The sequence below is a fragment of the Anser cygnoides genome, chromosome 11, assembly GCF_040182565.1.
Source record: "Anser cygnoides isolate HZ-2024a breed goose chromosome 11, Taihu_goose_T2T_genome, whole genome shotgun sequence".
NCBI classification, from domain to species: Eukaryota; Metazoa; Chordata; class Aves; order Anseriformes; family Anatidae; genus Anser; species Anser cygnoides.
In genome coordinates, this window is record NC_089883.1 from 10,710,087 (window position 1) to 10,724,228 (window position 14,142).

At 38.5% G+C, this 14,142-nt stretch overlaps 1 protein-coding gene across 3 annotated transcripts; it reads right to left on the minus strand.

The window, feature by feature from the left end:
• Positions 1-322: 322 nt before the first annotated feature.
• Positions 323-14,056, minus strand: GATM (glycine amidinotransferase). 3 transcript variants are annotated; one of them, XM_067003986.1, is made up of 9 exons: positions 13,936-14,056; positions 12,912-13,130; positions 7,063-7,258; positions 6,091-6,281; positions 4,715-4,852; positions 4,299-4,463; positions 3,418-3,481; positions 3,186-3,302; positions 323-1,322 (listed from the first exon to the last, which is right to left on the minus strand). In XM_067003986.1, the coding sequence occupies exons 3-9, from the start codon at positions 7,157-7,159 to the stop codon at positions 1,210-1,212; spliced, it is 885 nt and encodes a 294-aa protein (XP_066860087.1). In that variant the 5' UTR covers positions 7,160-7,258; positions 12,912-13,130; positions 13,936-14,056; the 3' UTR covers positions 323-1,209. The 3 variants fall into 3 exon arrangements, with proteins under 3 accessions (XP_066860087.1, XP_047928007.1, XP_066860088.1); XM_048072050.2 differs by lacking the exon at positions 13,936-14,056 and adding an exon at positions 13,573-13,716; XM_067003987.1 differs by lacking the exons at positions 12,912-13,130; positions 13,936-14,056 and adding an exon at positions 8,325-8,471.
• Between the last annotated feature and the right edge of the window lie 86 nt (positions 14,057-14,142).

The window sequence follows — 14,142 nt, forward strand, 5'->3', positions numbered from 1 at the left end:
TGTTATGCCTGACAGCTGATTTTGCAAGACCTTTTCTGTGTAGTTGCACGGTATTGTATGGAGTAGTAGCTTCCTCCCTACTGTGATAATAAACATCTATTGAGAGTACTCTCCCCCACCAGTCCTACTTCTGGACAAAACACAAGCAACAACATGTTACGTGAACAATATAGTACAAGGATTTCCTGCATTAAGATGTTCCATATTTTACAGAAAAAGCCATGTGTATTTTCTATTTCCAGCTGTATGCTGGATTTTACAAGCACCTAGCCATCCAGATATTTCATGCTTACTCCTTTCCAGAAGAAAGGCAACACAAACAGAGAATGCAAAAAAGTTTATTAGCATAAAAAGTACATATTCAGTAATCAGTACTCAAATCGCAGTATCTGCTACAGATGAAGGAGGTTGCGTGAGTGGTGAAGGAGGTGTCAGCTCTTTTTTTTTCTTTCCATTTTTTTTTTAGTTACGTAAACAATTCACAGCAAAACCTGTAGATGCAGACTATTAGCTACCATTTGTACACTTTAAAAAGTTAAATAAAAGAACCAATTTCAGCAATACAAAAAGTAATATAAAAAAAGTGTTCAGATGCATGACAAATGCATTAGAAGAAAATGTAGACGGACATCACAAGTAAATGAAAATAATGTTTTAAAGTTAGATCATACTGGAAATTCTCTGAATATCTGTATGGCCCAACATGAAAAGCATTATAAAATTACTTGGTTCCATAATAGATCTGTACAGTCGCATCTGTTTTAACTGCATTAAACACTAATATATTAGAACAATAAACCGATTAAAAGGAATAAGAAATGTTAATTCAAGTTTAACATTTCAAGCTGCCTATTTGATAGAGTATCAGACAGAGGTAGATGTCCAATGTTAGTGACCAAACTCATCTAGCAAGAGCCTTTAGCTATCTTGTCAAGTTTTTACATTCAAAGCCAATGTGAGAGGACTTCGTAGATGAAGGATGTCTTTCAAAAAGCCAGCCAGAAAACCTGTATTGCTGATGGAAGTAGTTTCAATTATATTGCTTAAAGTGAAGAGTACCTAAGAATAAATCATTCCCTAGACCACTGTAAGGACACCACTGATCAAGCACTAGAACAAATTAATTTCATTTTTGTTAAAATGGCTGCATGAGCTCATTTCCTATGCTTATTTTAGAAGCTGAACTATAGCTGCCTAGTTGGCTCATGACTAGTCAAAATAAGATTGCAGGGTACCACGGCGGCGGATATCACATGTCCAGCAATGGAAACCACCTCCCAATGAATTGGCATGGCGAATATTCACTTTAATTGTAGAAATGCCTGCAAGAAACATACATTGCATACTTTTAAATGAAAATCTCAGATTCATGTGGTAAGCTTTGATCAGAACATTAGATAATCTTTTATCAGATCATAGAAAGTATTTCCTACTCATTTGTTAAGAATTTCTTTCCCCCAAATTCTAGGCAGAGAACAAGCCAGGAACACAGCTGATTTGTTTATTTCAGCCATACCCTCAGGAATAATACAGTACCTGGTGCACAGCTGGTGTTTGATGTGTTATGACATGTCAGTCAAAAAGAAAATCATTTTCTTCAGCATGTGAAAAATTAGTTGAAATGCCACTACGATATGTGACCAAGGCACATTTACATAAATCTGTGTGAGCATTTACAGTTCAGTCGCTGAATATACTCTTTCAAGTAAATCAGAATTGAAAGTACAGATCTCCAAGACCCTCTTTCTCCAAGAGGGGGAAGAAAAAGCTGTTATACTTATTACCTAGATTAAGCTTCCTCCCACTTCTTTTCAGCTCTGATTTTTCAGCTGTGGCTCAGCTTACACAAAGTCCTGACAGATGGATTAGGATCAGAAGACTTTTCTGTTACGAAGCTTGACTTTTTCTTTCTTAGTACTTTTGGGAGATCAAGAGCAGCTCAGTAGAATCCACCATCTAGGTCAGAAATGCTTTAATTCCCAGCAGACCCATCTCAGTCCTATGAACTTACTGACTACAGAATTTTATGTAGAACTTGCACAGAGTAAAGTTCAAGTGTGAAGGATGTGTCACGACTGGCATTAACAGCCTCATTTTCTAAGTATTTTAAAGTATTTATAGATACTCTGCTCCTTGATCACGCAGAGAATTAAACAACCCAAGACTAGAAAGCTAGAGTTGTTCACTAACAGCTGTACACCCAGTCATTTAAAAGTAGAATAAAACATTAGATTGCATGGTTCTCATCTGTGAACTGTCTCAGATTTGAGGGAAGCTTCAATCAAGTGCTCTCTTCCATGAACAAAGCAGCCTTTCTTCTAGGTTCAGTTATCTTTCACCTTCGGTTCATTCTCTCTCATTAGTCTTCTGCTTGTGGGAGTATTCCTTCTCATTCTCCAAAACATCGATCCCTCACTTTGCTTGATTTTTCCTTTTCCTTATTTACCCATCAGTCCATCTATCTGTCAACTTTTGCATCACCATGTGCAGCAAGAGTCAGCTGGCTATAGCACCAAGCAAAAGTAGACTACCCTCCTACTGACCAGCTATGAGCTGTAAGTAGACCTACCCAAATCCTTCTCTCCCGGAATGATGGGAACAGTTGGATTAACTGCATGAGTTCAACAAATTAAGTCTATTTTATTTGTCTTTCCAGGGAGCAGTGCATAGACTTGGATTTTTATATTCAATAATAGTCATCCTGCCACTGCATATCTAAAGGAGTTCTGCCCTATCTAAGATTACATCTTGCAGGAGAGAGATTCTCTGTAAGTGAGCAGAAATACCTAGGTTAAGTAGTCTTAGACAGTTTGAAGTATAAAGAGAAGGAAAATCTGAAGCATTTTGGCAGTATCACTCAGCAATACATATACAATCCCTCTAACACAGATTTTGACTTTGAAACCAAACAGTTTCACGTTAAAGAAGTTCATTCAAAAGCTCATGCTATAAGCAATTTTAATTACTACTCATACCTTCTTTTGCTTCAAGCTGTAGGTATGTCTTAAGCATTCAGGAGAGAAATCACTGAACGACTGTTATTTATTAATCCGATTGTTTGAATACCTTTCTCCAGTGCTGGTTGCTTTGACTACTATCAATGAAGCCTCCATTCATCCTGATGCACGCAGTTGAGCTCAAGATCATTTCATTTTAAGTGTATGTTAAAATAAGTTAGGACGTACCCAGTTTTTCAAACATCTTCTGAATTGAAGTCTCATTGGCATCGACCATCACACGTTTCTCATCCAGCATTAGGACATTCATGGAGAGCCATTTAGAAGACATCCACAGTGGGTGATCTAAACACAGGAGAACAAACCTGCTACAGTAACTGTAGACTTTGAACCAATGTTGCCCCATAAGAACATGCTTAAGAATATTATGGAATTATTAGAAAAAAAAGTATGAATATACCATCTGGGATGAGTGGCACTGGGGGGTGAATCACTGTCCAGCCTGCTTTCTTGAAGAGATCAATCTAAAAAATAAATTTAGTTAGATTCTAAACGGGCTTCTTAAAGCATCACATTATGTCATCCAACCTATGCCACATTTTCACAGGGTAGTTCAGTGTATACAACACCCCCTTCCCTTGTGTTCCATCCACAAAATCAATTTTTGTACAAGAACATTTTGAAGACCTTTTCCAACTTAGCATACTACTAGCATAGTTCTACTGTTTTTCTTAGTATAAGCTAACTACACAAAGATACATTAAAAACAAAGACGATATATGCAGTTTAGAGCCTGTCAAGTGAAAATGATATTTGTAAGAATATTGTAATAACGTGTAAGAATGTTAAATAAGTATTATATTTTTTAGGATTATTAATTTCCCTATAGGAATCACTGATATGAATTACAGTGCTCTTTATAGAAACAAAACCAGCAAAAATACCACAAAGTTACTTCTGCATTGTACTTCCTGAGAAGCTAAATATGCAGTCTATTTAACAAAGGAAACAAAACATAGGTATCCGGTGGAATATGTTTCTCTCAGAATAACACAATTAAGTTAAAAATAAGAGGAGGATAATTTGGCTAAAGAGAATCGACTTTTCAACCTCATTTCCCGAATACTTGGAGGAGCTCTTTATTTACGTGTAACCACGAGAGGGAGCTCTAGTCCTAAAAACTCAGTAAGCAACCCAGCCTGCCAGTATTTTTAAGAAAAGCCCCTCTTCACCCTCACTTCAATGATTTAAATCACTCAATGATTTAAATGATGAGTAGGGATATCTGAATCATTTAAAAATATCAAACACTTGATACTTTCTCCTTTGCTGCAATCTTACCTGGTAGCAGGGACGGTCTGGGTTAGACAGCACAAGACCAGGTCCAATGATATTAAATGTGGCATCAATGTGCATAGGGTTTGGATCCTTAAAGGATATTACATGCACTCTATAGTCTGGTGCAAGATGCCGCCTCATCCATTCAATGCCCATGTAATTAGTAACCTAAAAACAGAACAAAGTTTCACTAGGCTAGAATATAAATGACATCCAAATTTAGTTTATATAAGGTTTTATTTAAATAAATATTTAACACCAAAATACTAGAACCCTGTGCCTCTAGCTAATATTTAACAGATACTCTATAAATACCAGCTTTTGTCAATAGAAATTTTAATGTTGTTTAGAAATGTAAATATAAAAATATCAATCATCAAAGATAGATAACAACACTGTTGGAAGAAACCTTTGTTTACCTGACTCCTTTGTACAAAGATATCTCTTCCAGCTCTAATGAAGTCAGCAGCATCAAAGCATGGCTCAAATTCTGTAGTTACAAATTTTCCCTGAGCAGCCAGTTTGTGCCTATCTTCAACAGAGCAGATGGGATAATCCTAATTCAGAAAGGAGATAACTTTAGGTTGGAGCTGGTAGGCGAAAGTTTTCAAACCATTTGCTATTGACGAGCATTTTGAAACGAAGAAAATATGTTTATATTGATAGCTAGTATGTTCCATATGTTCCCTTGGAGTTGGTTTGTTTTTTTTTTACTTCTAAATGAGTAGAAGAAAAAGCGTAATTAAGGAATTTTAAATAAATAGAGTTTCAATTACATTCAAGAACAGGTGATGGTATAAGAGAAGAGTTATATCAAGAAGTTAATTGTTTGTCAGAACCACTGTCTCGATAGTATACTGACTTGTGCATTGAAAGTATTCATCACCAGCTGAGTTTAACTACCAGTCCAACAAATTATTGCACAGGGACAGAAATACTTGTATGCAAGCTATTTCCTAACACAGGTGGACTTTGCACTTTTTCCACATTTTAGATTGAAGCACTACTTTAACTTAGAAGGTAAAATTAAAATACATTTTAGAACAATGGAATTAAGAACAGATAAGATGGAAAAAACAGCACAAACAGAAGCTACTGGATAAGTAAGTATGCTTCACAATAGGCTCTGGATGTTTTCTAATATTGACTGATTACTCTAGGGTAATTTCATTTAATAAAGACTTCCTTGCATCACTGGGAAGTTGTTGCTGCTCCCAAAAAGTTATAATCATTTCACAACCAATTTAGCTGCACCTATTGTAGATGCTACCAAGATCCTAATGCAAATGGGAGCCTACAGAAAACTACCAAAATTGTCAAAGTAAAGTATTACAGAAGAAAAAAAAATCACTTATATTCAGAAGGTAAATAGTCACAGTTTAGATCTTTCACTATTTCTTCATGTAGCTTCCAAAATACAAGTCCTTCATGCAAAACAAGAATTGTGAGGTCTTTTTGGTGAAAAGAAATATACACAACTCTTTCCCACCTTCCTGATATATTCAGGAAATATTAATTCTTTGAAGTACTCTTTGTGATGACCTTCGAGCATTCTTTCCTCTTTAGCAATGCTAAGTTACAGTCAGTAATCAAAACAATTCAGAGTAGACCTGATTCCAGTAGGCACAACTTCCTGTTTCTTATTACACAGGTGCACACTCAGTTTCACCTGGATAGACTGTAGAAAGTTTTCCAACATTAAAGAAAACACAAATTCACTTATTTCCCTCTCTCTTTGTGAAACAGATTTCCGGTTGAAATTATCAAAAGTTCTGAAGCAAAATGAAAATAATACCTGATCATAGAGCTCATCTGCCATTGTGGGTTTGGGAGCAGTTGTCCACTTAGCACCACAGTTGAAGTACTCTTTAATTATTCGTCTATACGCTCTGTACTCAAAGAAACGAGCACGCCAAGCCATAGGCGCTTCAATAATTTCATTTCCCACCACCAGCAGGATGTCTCTTGGCATGGCAGCATACATACCTAAAAGGAAAAAGTGCATGAATCTATGAAACAAATAGGCTTTTCTCAGATTTTTCAGGTTCTTCACTTTTTACCACCATTTTTACCATTACTTCTCTACCTGAAAGACTTGCAAAGAGCATCTTCACAGAAGTCAGGAAAATAGGCCATAATGAGGCTCTTATTGACAGTCTTCAATTTTTCAAAGTGACATTTTCCATTCAAAATACTTGCAACATTTTGCTACAAAGCCTCATTCATAACAAGTTTACAGCTAGAAGGAAGTCATCCACAATCTACAAGTCTCCACAATCTGATTAATGGAAACTAACTAGACATATGCTTATGAACTACTCAGAAGACTTCTATAAAAGGTAAGAGGTAGTGGGTTTTCCAAGTGGACCTCATTTTTTATGTCATCCTTTTAAATAGTAATAGCACAGGACAAGAATTTGATGCAATGCAGAACTAGTCCCAGTAGGGTATGTAAATAAATAACAAGCAAAAAAAAAAAAAAAAAAACACCAACAAAAACAAACAAAAACAGCTTTGTTATTATATTGCTAATAATTTTCACAATTATTACCTGGTCCCCACTGAACTTCTACTAGTAAAAACTAACTTAAGAACATGCTTGCCATGAAGGGAACCTGGAGACCACAATTGATACAAAGTTGAGAAGGATCTACCCTCTCTGGATACTCCCGCTCCAAGCAGGAAGTTAGACTAGATGGTAGCCAAAGTGTCTCAGACAAGAGAGCTAAACAGACTATACACCCTTCAAGAGCGGAATAGTATTTACCTGTAGATTCAAAATCAGGTGTTTTATACTTCACAGACCAGTCAATTGGATCAGGCCTCTTGACAATTACACCTTCTTTTTTCAAAATATTGCACATCTCCTCAATTTCAGCAATAGCTTTTTTTACGTGGTCTTTGGGGAAACTCTGGCCTCCAAATTTCTGATAAAATCCCCAATACTTTTCATATGTGTTGGCCTAGAACAAAAGGACAAGTGACAAAGAATAAGCATCGTGGTTTTTTTTTTGGCAAAGGGAAATAGATGTATAACATACAATTCTTCATGTTCAGTTCTCTCACCATCTCAACATTGCATTGTATAAGTTACCACATAGTGCACCTTATATTTGATTCCTGCTCTAATGTGAGGAGTTGGTAAAAGCTGTTAATGGCCTGCTGATCCTTCTGAAATGAAGGGCTGGGGTGAGACAGTGGAAGGAAGGTAGAAGATTCAAGACTTCAGATAAATGCTGCCAATTATTCCCTGTCAAGAACTCCTATCCTAGAAGCACTCTGCTGCCTTTTTGTGGTTACCTCTAGCTATTAATACTTATCACTGGCAAGGCTTTGCTCAGTTTTATGATGTGCATGTGTCCAGTTATTAAATATGTTTAAGTGCAGGTGTTAGACTAGTTGTGAATAGCTGATGGTGTCTTCACCAAATAGTTACACACAGCAACAGAATTAAGTTTCAGCTGTACATGCTGAGAAGACTCACTCAACTAGCACGCAGTTTCAGTACTGCTGATAGACTGTATACAGGGCATGATGCCCGAGAAAAAGTCCTTTGATGAGCAGCAGAAAAAGAAAAAGGAGAAATCAATTCTGGAAAGGGGAGAAGTACACATTTCATTCATATTTGCAAATTTAGTGTTATGACTTTTAAATGGGATTTTCAGGGCATTTTCTTTCCTCCTATTTTTGGATATAGATGGATCAGTAGCTTTAAATTCCTTGTTCCTATGGGTGGAAATACTACTACAAATAACGTAATTAATTCTTTCTTTACAAGTCTTTTCCCCTCTCTAGTCATAGCCCCATAGAAAGTCTCATTATTATCAAATCACAGACAAAAACCAAGACAGTCTACATAAACAACTCCTATTTACTCTTCAGTGAGTATTTACTAGCTGGTGCTGCCAAGTGGCCATGACAGATTTGGTCCTTGTTACGCTAGACCTGTACAAACACACCAGTCATAAAGGAAACCCTATAGACATGTTATTTAATAAGGCTAGCAAAAATTCACCTGTCTGTAATCACCTTGTTAAAACCTCACTTTGGTACTGTCACAGTAGTGGCATCAGGAATTGTAAAGCAGCAACAGATGACATGCCCTGTTGGCTAGAAGTGGCCATACTTCAGGTAATGCAGAAGTCTAGAAAATGCAAGTGATAAATTCATCTGTCAGGGTTGGGTTAAAACAAGTATAACACTTACAGGCCAAAATCCTCTGCTCCTGAAATCCTCTGACAGTCTTCTCAAATTAAAAAATAATAATTCAGAATTATGTCCTTGTACTCATGGTTGAAAAGAAAAAACAGAGATTTTCAAAACCGATTAGGCTGCTTCAGCAGCGTGTCTTTGGAAGCACTTCATTCAGATTTACAAGCTGTTGAAACCAGCAACTTTGATGGGTCTCTGCTAACACTAGCATGACAGGTGAACACGTGCAAACGTATCCCTTCTGGAATGACAGCAGAAAGCATCAGAAACAGTAAAGAAAGAGGTCAGGACCTCCCTCTACCAATTCTGCTCATTCAGACAGCATGAGTGACAGCAACGGGACACAGGAGAACCTTGCCCTCCTGAACATGAGAAAGACTCATGCAATTGCAGTCCTTATTGCCTTCCAGAGAGCACCACTCTGGACAGAAACAATGCAATGATGAACCCCCAACAATGAATGTTGCTAGTATGGTGTATGAGTCCCAAGTAGGCAAGGCAATTCTGCTGAAGGCATCGTGCCTGATCTCCGTTCACAATCCAGGCTATCCACTGCGCTCTCTACTATTTCTGGTTATTTGCCCTCAAACTATAGAGGTAAGATAGAAGGGGGAAAAAATTCAACTTTTTAGACATTCTTAACATTTATACAGAGAGCCCAAGCAAAGGTCTCGGTATGGCCCTCCTGCTCCTCCACTACTGAAACATATTCCCATCCTTCCTGGGGGAATTTATTCCTTCCCTGCCCCATGCCCCACTGCTACCCCTCTCCTCCCCCCAGGGTCTTGGGTGATTTGATCACCTCAGATTTGCCAGCTGTTCAGAAGTCACATGCAGATCATATGAACTGCCTAGCATTCCCATGGACTCCTGTTCTGCTAATGAGACAAATTTGTCCTATGGAGTAAAGCTAGTTATTTTCAGAGCCACCCGTGTTATATTTGAATCTCTTTAATTCCTAAGAGGTATAGCTCTCCTTTACTACTGCTCCTGTTTCTCAAATGTGAAAAATGACACTTGTGGTGCCCTAATCTGATAGCGCAATCCTAAAATTACAACAAAGTAAGATGAACACCATAACACCACTCCTATTCCATACCATAACAACACTCATATTCTGAATAGATGGGCAAGAAACTCTGTGACTGGGACATCTATTTTGTACTAATTCAGGGTTGAGATTTCAGGCCCCTTTGACCACATACTTACATACTTGCAATTATTTCAGACTTCTCTAAAAGTACCATGACCAGGAAATAGAAATGAGCTTTAAATAATATTCTCAATGCACTTTATGAGCTATAATCTGAAAGTACATGAAAAACTGTAGTGGTATTTGGGTGGGAGGGGGGAAAGCAACATTATCTTTCTGAAAGAAATTCAAGAATGTGCTGTAAGAAAAAGATTATCTTTAAGAAAAAGGATAATCACTCCCTACAGTTGATATATATTTAAAACATTTATAGTGAGGAAATAATTAACGTTATCAATATTATGCTCTCTAGACCTACCTTAAAGTTAGCTTCTCACTGAAGATATAATGATCTGTTGTAATAATATCTCTTCATCAAAAAAGTATTATTTAAAAAATATACTGAAAAATCATTGTGAAGTACAAAGCCATAAAGCTCAACTGTTTGACTAAATGTCAACTGCTTCAGAAGAATACAACTGAATAGTGAGACTTGATCAATGTGCTTATTCAAAAGAGGGCATCTTCCTAACTGATGGAATGCTAGATAAGATTTCCTATGTTTTTCCAAATAGTGCATTTCCCTTTATGTAACCTACGCATGCCATTTCAAGCTCCCAAAAGGATATGCAATAAAGAAGCTGTCCAATGTGTCAGCTTATTAACATTCCTCAGATATTTAGAGCTTCCTATTAAATTCACTGATTCCTCCTCCTTATGCCAATCGCATCATTTCTACATCACAGGAAAAAGGCTTTTGTTGTACTTTGAGATGTGCTTTTGGTATACACAAGACCTGAACGCATCCATACTTCCTGCACTTAAGTATTTCATATATAAACATTCATACAGTTTTAAAACGTGACAAAGAAGCACCTCAAAAGCCAGTATTTACGAAAACAGCATTATGATTTGAGACGTTTTTCAGGTACAACAGTTTAGTTTTTCCTTTATACAATTCAAAATTGCTAGATTTAAACTGCAGTTTTATAACTGATAATCTTCATTCACACTTGGCAGAAGCCATGTGATATACAGCAGCCCTAGTATTGCCATTTACAGGAACATAATAGGGAAATAGATTCTTATTTACCTCCCCTACCTTTCAGACACATGGCAGAGGTTTGAATAACATCTGAATCTATTAAGATTTTTTTACTATTGGCAAGGTAGGATTTAGACTACTGCTTGGATTATTCAACAACGTCCACAAGGTAGAATTACCTTAGCAATTTCTACAGCACAATTAAGACAAAAGCAGAGAAAACTAAAAAAAAATCTCAGCCAGCACACACTATTCCTATTAACTGTTTTGGCCAATGTATTCATCAGACTAGGCAGTTTACATAAAGAAAAGCTAAAAGTAAAGGTTGCTTTAACCCCCAGATAGTAAGTCTTCAAATTCCAGAATTAATTCTATACTTTGACACTCCTCATCAAGCTTTTAATATTGCATAGAACAATAGATCTGAATGACCTGAGCTCATTTGTTTAGTTAGGGCTTAATAGGCACTAGAACAAGGCTATCAGTAAAGTATGTGACATTTCAGCAAGTTAGACATTTGAAAGAATATTTTTTTTCTGATATTAAAGTCCTTGGTCACTACTTAACATAATTTTGCTCCAATGTGATGTTAGAATGTAACAAAGATAGCTGTTGGGTTTTCTCCATACTCTTTCTGTCCATTCCTTATGGCAGTTTTAAGTACATAAATGCACACACACATATTTTATATTAAAAATCCCAGTCCTCATTAGCTTGTTTTTCTGAAGCTGCTAGAATTTCTCTGGAGTGTCTGGAACAGGATTCCAGAGGTTGGTAAGTGAGCTAAAGCTTTCAAGGAGTATTTTACAAGTCATAATGAAGTCAGTGGCAAATTTTCATTGAGCTACTGGGGCCAAGGTATCATCTCAAATATCCCAGTGTATGTCAAAGGATTACTCTTCTGTCTGGGGATTAGAACCACCAAGCTGCAGTAATTCATTCAAACTCCTCCAAACACTTTTGGCCAGAATCATAGCCCAAGTTTTAAAGAAAAATATACAAAGCTAAAATGGGCTGTAGGAAGAAAAGTTTCTTTCCACAAGTACATCCAAAGCTTCCTCTAAACTACCATTTCCAGCACTTTAAACATCTTTTCAGTATGATCTCTCCTACGCCAAAAGAGAAGAATTCCTGTGTGTGTGTGCATGCATCTGTGTCATGTCCCCTCCCCCTTTTAACACTGAGGTCTTCAGTCAATTTTGTCAAGGTATCCTGTAAAATTTTACTTCTCCAGCAGCTGTATTATGCCAGCTCATTTTGGTGGGATAGCCATGCATTGCATGTCCCTCCTCTAAGGCAGCAATGTGGCATCACGCTGTATCTATACTGTGACACTAGAAGAGAAAAACTCAGGATTATCCCCAGGAATGCAGGTAACAACACAGGTTCAGCATTTTAAAGTCCAGGTAAAGTTCACAAAAAGAGTTCAGAGCAAGCCCAGAATTTAAGCATTTCTCTTAAACTAGAGAATGAAAGCTTCTGCTTAGTTTAAAACCATTCAATAGTCTAATGTTCTGTGTAAAGCTTTTCTTAAACATACATAAGAGGCAAAGCAAGGCTGAAATACAAGATTTTAAAGAGCAAAGAAACATAGTTTTAAGTTACTGTTATAGTTTTATGCACACATACATAAAAAAAAAATCTGAAAAGCAGGAGAGTATACATTTCCATACAACACTTACTATAGCACATAGGAGTTCCAGTGAGCTATTTAAAAACTATTTAAATAGAACAGTCTTACAGCTACAGACACTAATCTCTCTCAGACCATTAAGTAGACAGTTGTACTTCCTTTTCCTTCAAGTTGTAACCCTACTTGGTTTCATGCCCCAGCTCACCAATTATATCAATCCTGCCACCTATCTCAAATGCTACAATGTGTGTAGCCTGATAGTGTCTGGACTATATTACCAGATCATGCTGTACGTATTAAAGACTGTCTCTACTACATAGTGACTTCAGTTAAAAATTAAATCAGTTGAAAGTGGGAACAAAAAGCATAACCCCCACCAACACAGCTGAGCTGTAAAATTCCAGAGATGTAAACAACTAGCATTAGAAAAGAATTTTCATGGGTAAATACCATACCTTGTGCACTGTAAAGTTTAAGTTGCATATATAGAAACTGCACTACTTTCCATTTAAAGTTGTTGTTTTTCTTGTTTACCTTAACCTCCACAGAAAAAGGAGGAACACAAGCATTTTCAGCTCTTCCCACAATGACTTCTTCCAGTGGGTCCCATTCATTGTATGAGCAAACAGGACTGTCCTGAGGTACAGGGCTTGTAGCCTTATTGTCATCAGCAGCACAGGTGTTCTGGGAGGCCGTAGCTGCCTGGGTGCTCTGGAAAGATCGCTGCACCCATCCTGTAAAGACTCTTCCAAGCTTAAAATAGAAATAAAAATCATGTTTCCCTTACAGAAGGCAAAAAGTAACAGTTCAGAAGTCCACAAGTGCCTTACACTGCAATCCTAAAACAACAAGCATTATGTGGAACATTAACAGTAACATGCTGTTTATTAGAGGCATTCTAATTTATTTGTGGCATAGTATATGCTTAAAAGACAATTTGCCTTTTAAAATACATTCTGTCTGGAGGAATAACGGCATGGGAGAACAAAACTGACAGCGACGACCGATGTCACTGAACTCAGTGCTGCTGAACGGGGAGGATGCCCGTGCGAGCCCCTGCCACAGAAACCAGTACCGTGCCCACACTCGGCGCATCCCTGCGTGCCCGCGGCCACCGTGGGCGCGCCCCAACCCTGTCGGAGCGACCCGGACCCCGGCCCCGCCGAGCGTGGCGGCGGATCAGCGCGGCACCAACCCGCGAGCCGATGAAATGCGCCGCTTCGGCTCCGCGGCTCCCCCCGCGCAAGCACCGCACTCGCAGCATCTCCCCGGGGGCTGCCCAGCTCCGCGCCGCGCCGCGCCGCCCTGCCCGCGCTTTTACTGCTCGGGACACGCCCCCGGACACGCCCCCCGCCATATATGGCCTGCCCCAGGGCGCGCCCCTAGGGCCGAGCCCGCGCTGCCCGGGAGCGGGGAGAGCAGGAGCGGGGGGTGCAGGGGGGAGCGGGGAGCGGCAGGAGCCCTCGGGCCCGAAAGCCGGGCAGGGGAGACGTGGACGTGGTCTGCCCGGATGGATGAGGCAATCCTCAAAGCCGGCTGACAGCTGCTTTCGACATACCTCGGTCCCACCTCCGCAAATGACTCTCCAGCAGCGAGATTTAAAGTTCCTCTCTAAGAAGCGCACTGAGGCCCATCGTAGCTGGTTCTAGTCACCAGATACGTACTCTTCATTAAACCTGCTGTAGACGACAGGAATTCAATTTTACAAAACAAGTCACTAATTCATTGCTTAACAATTCAAAGTTTTAGACAACAATCTAAAGAT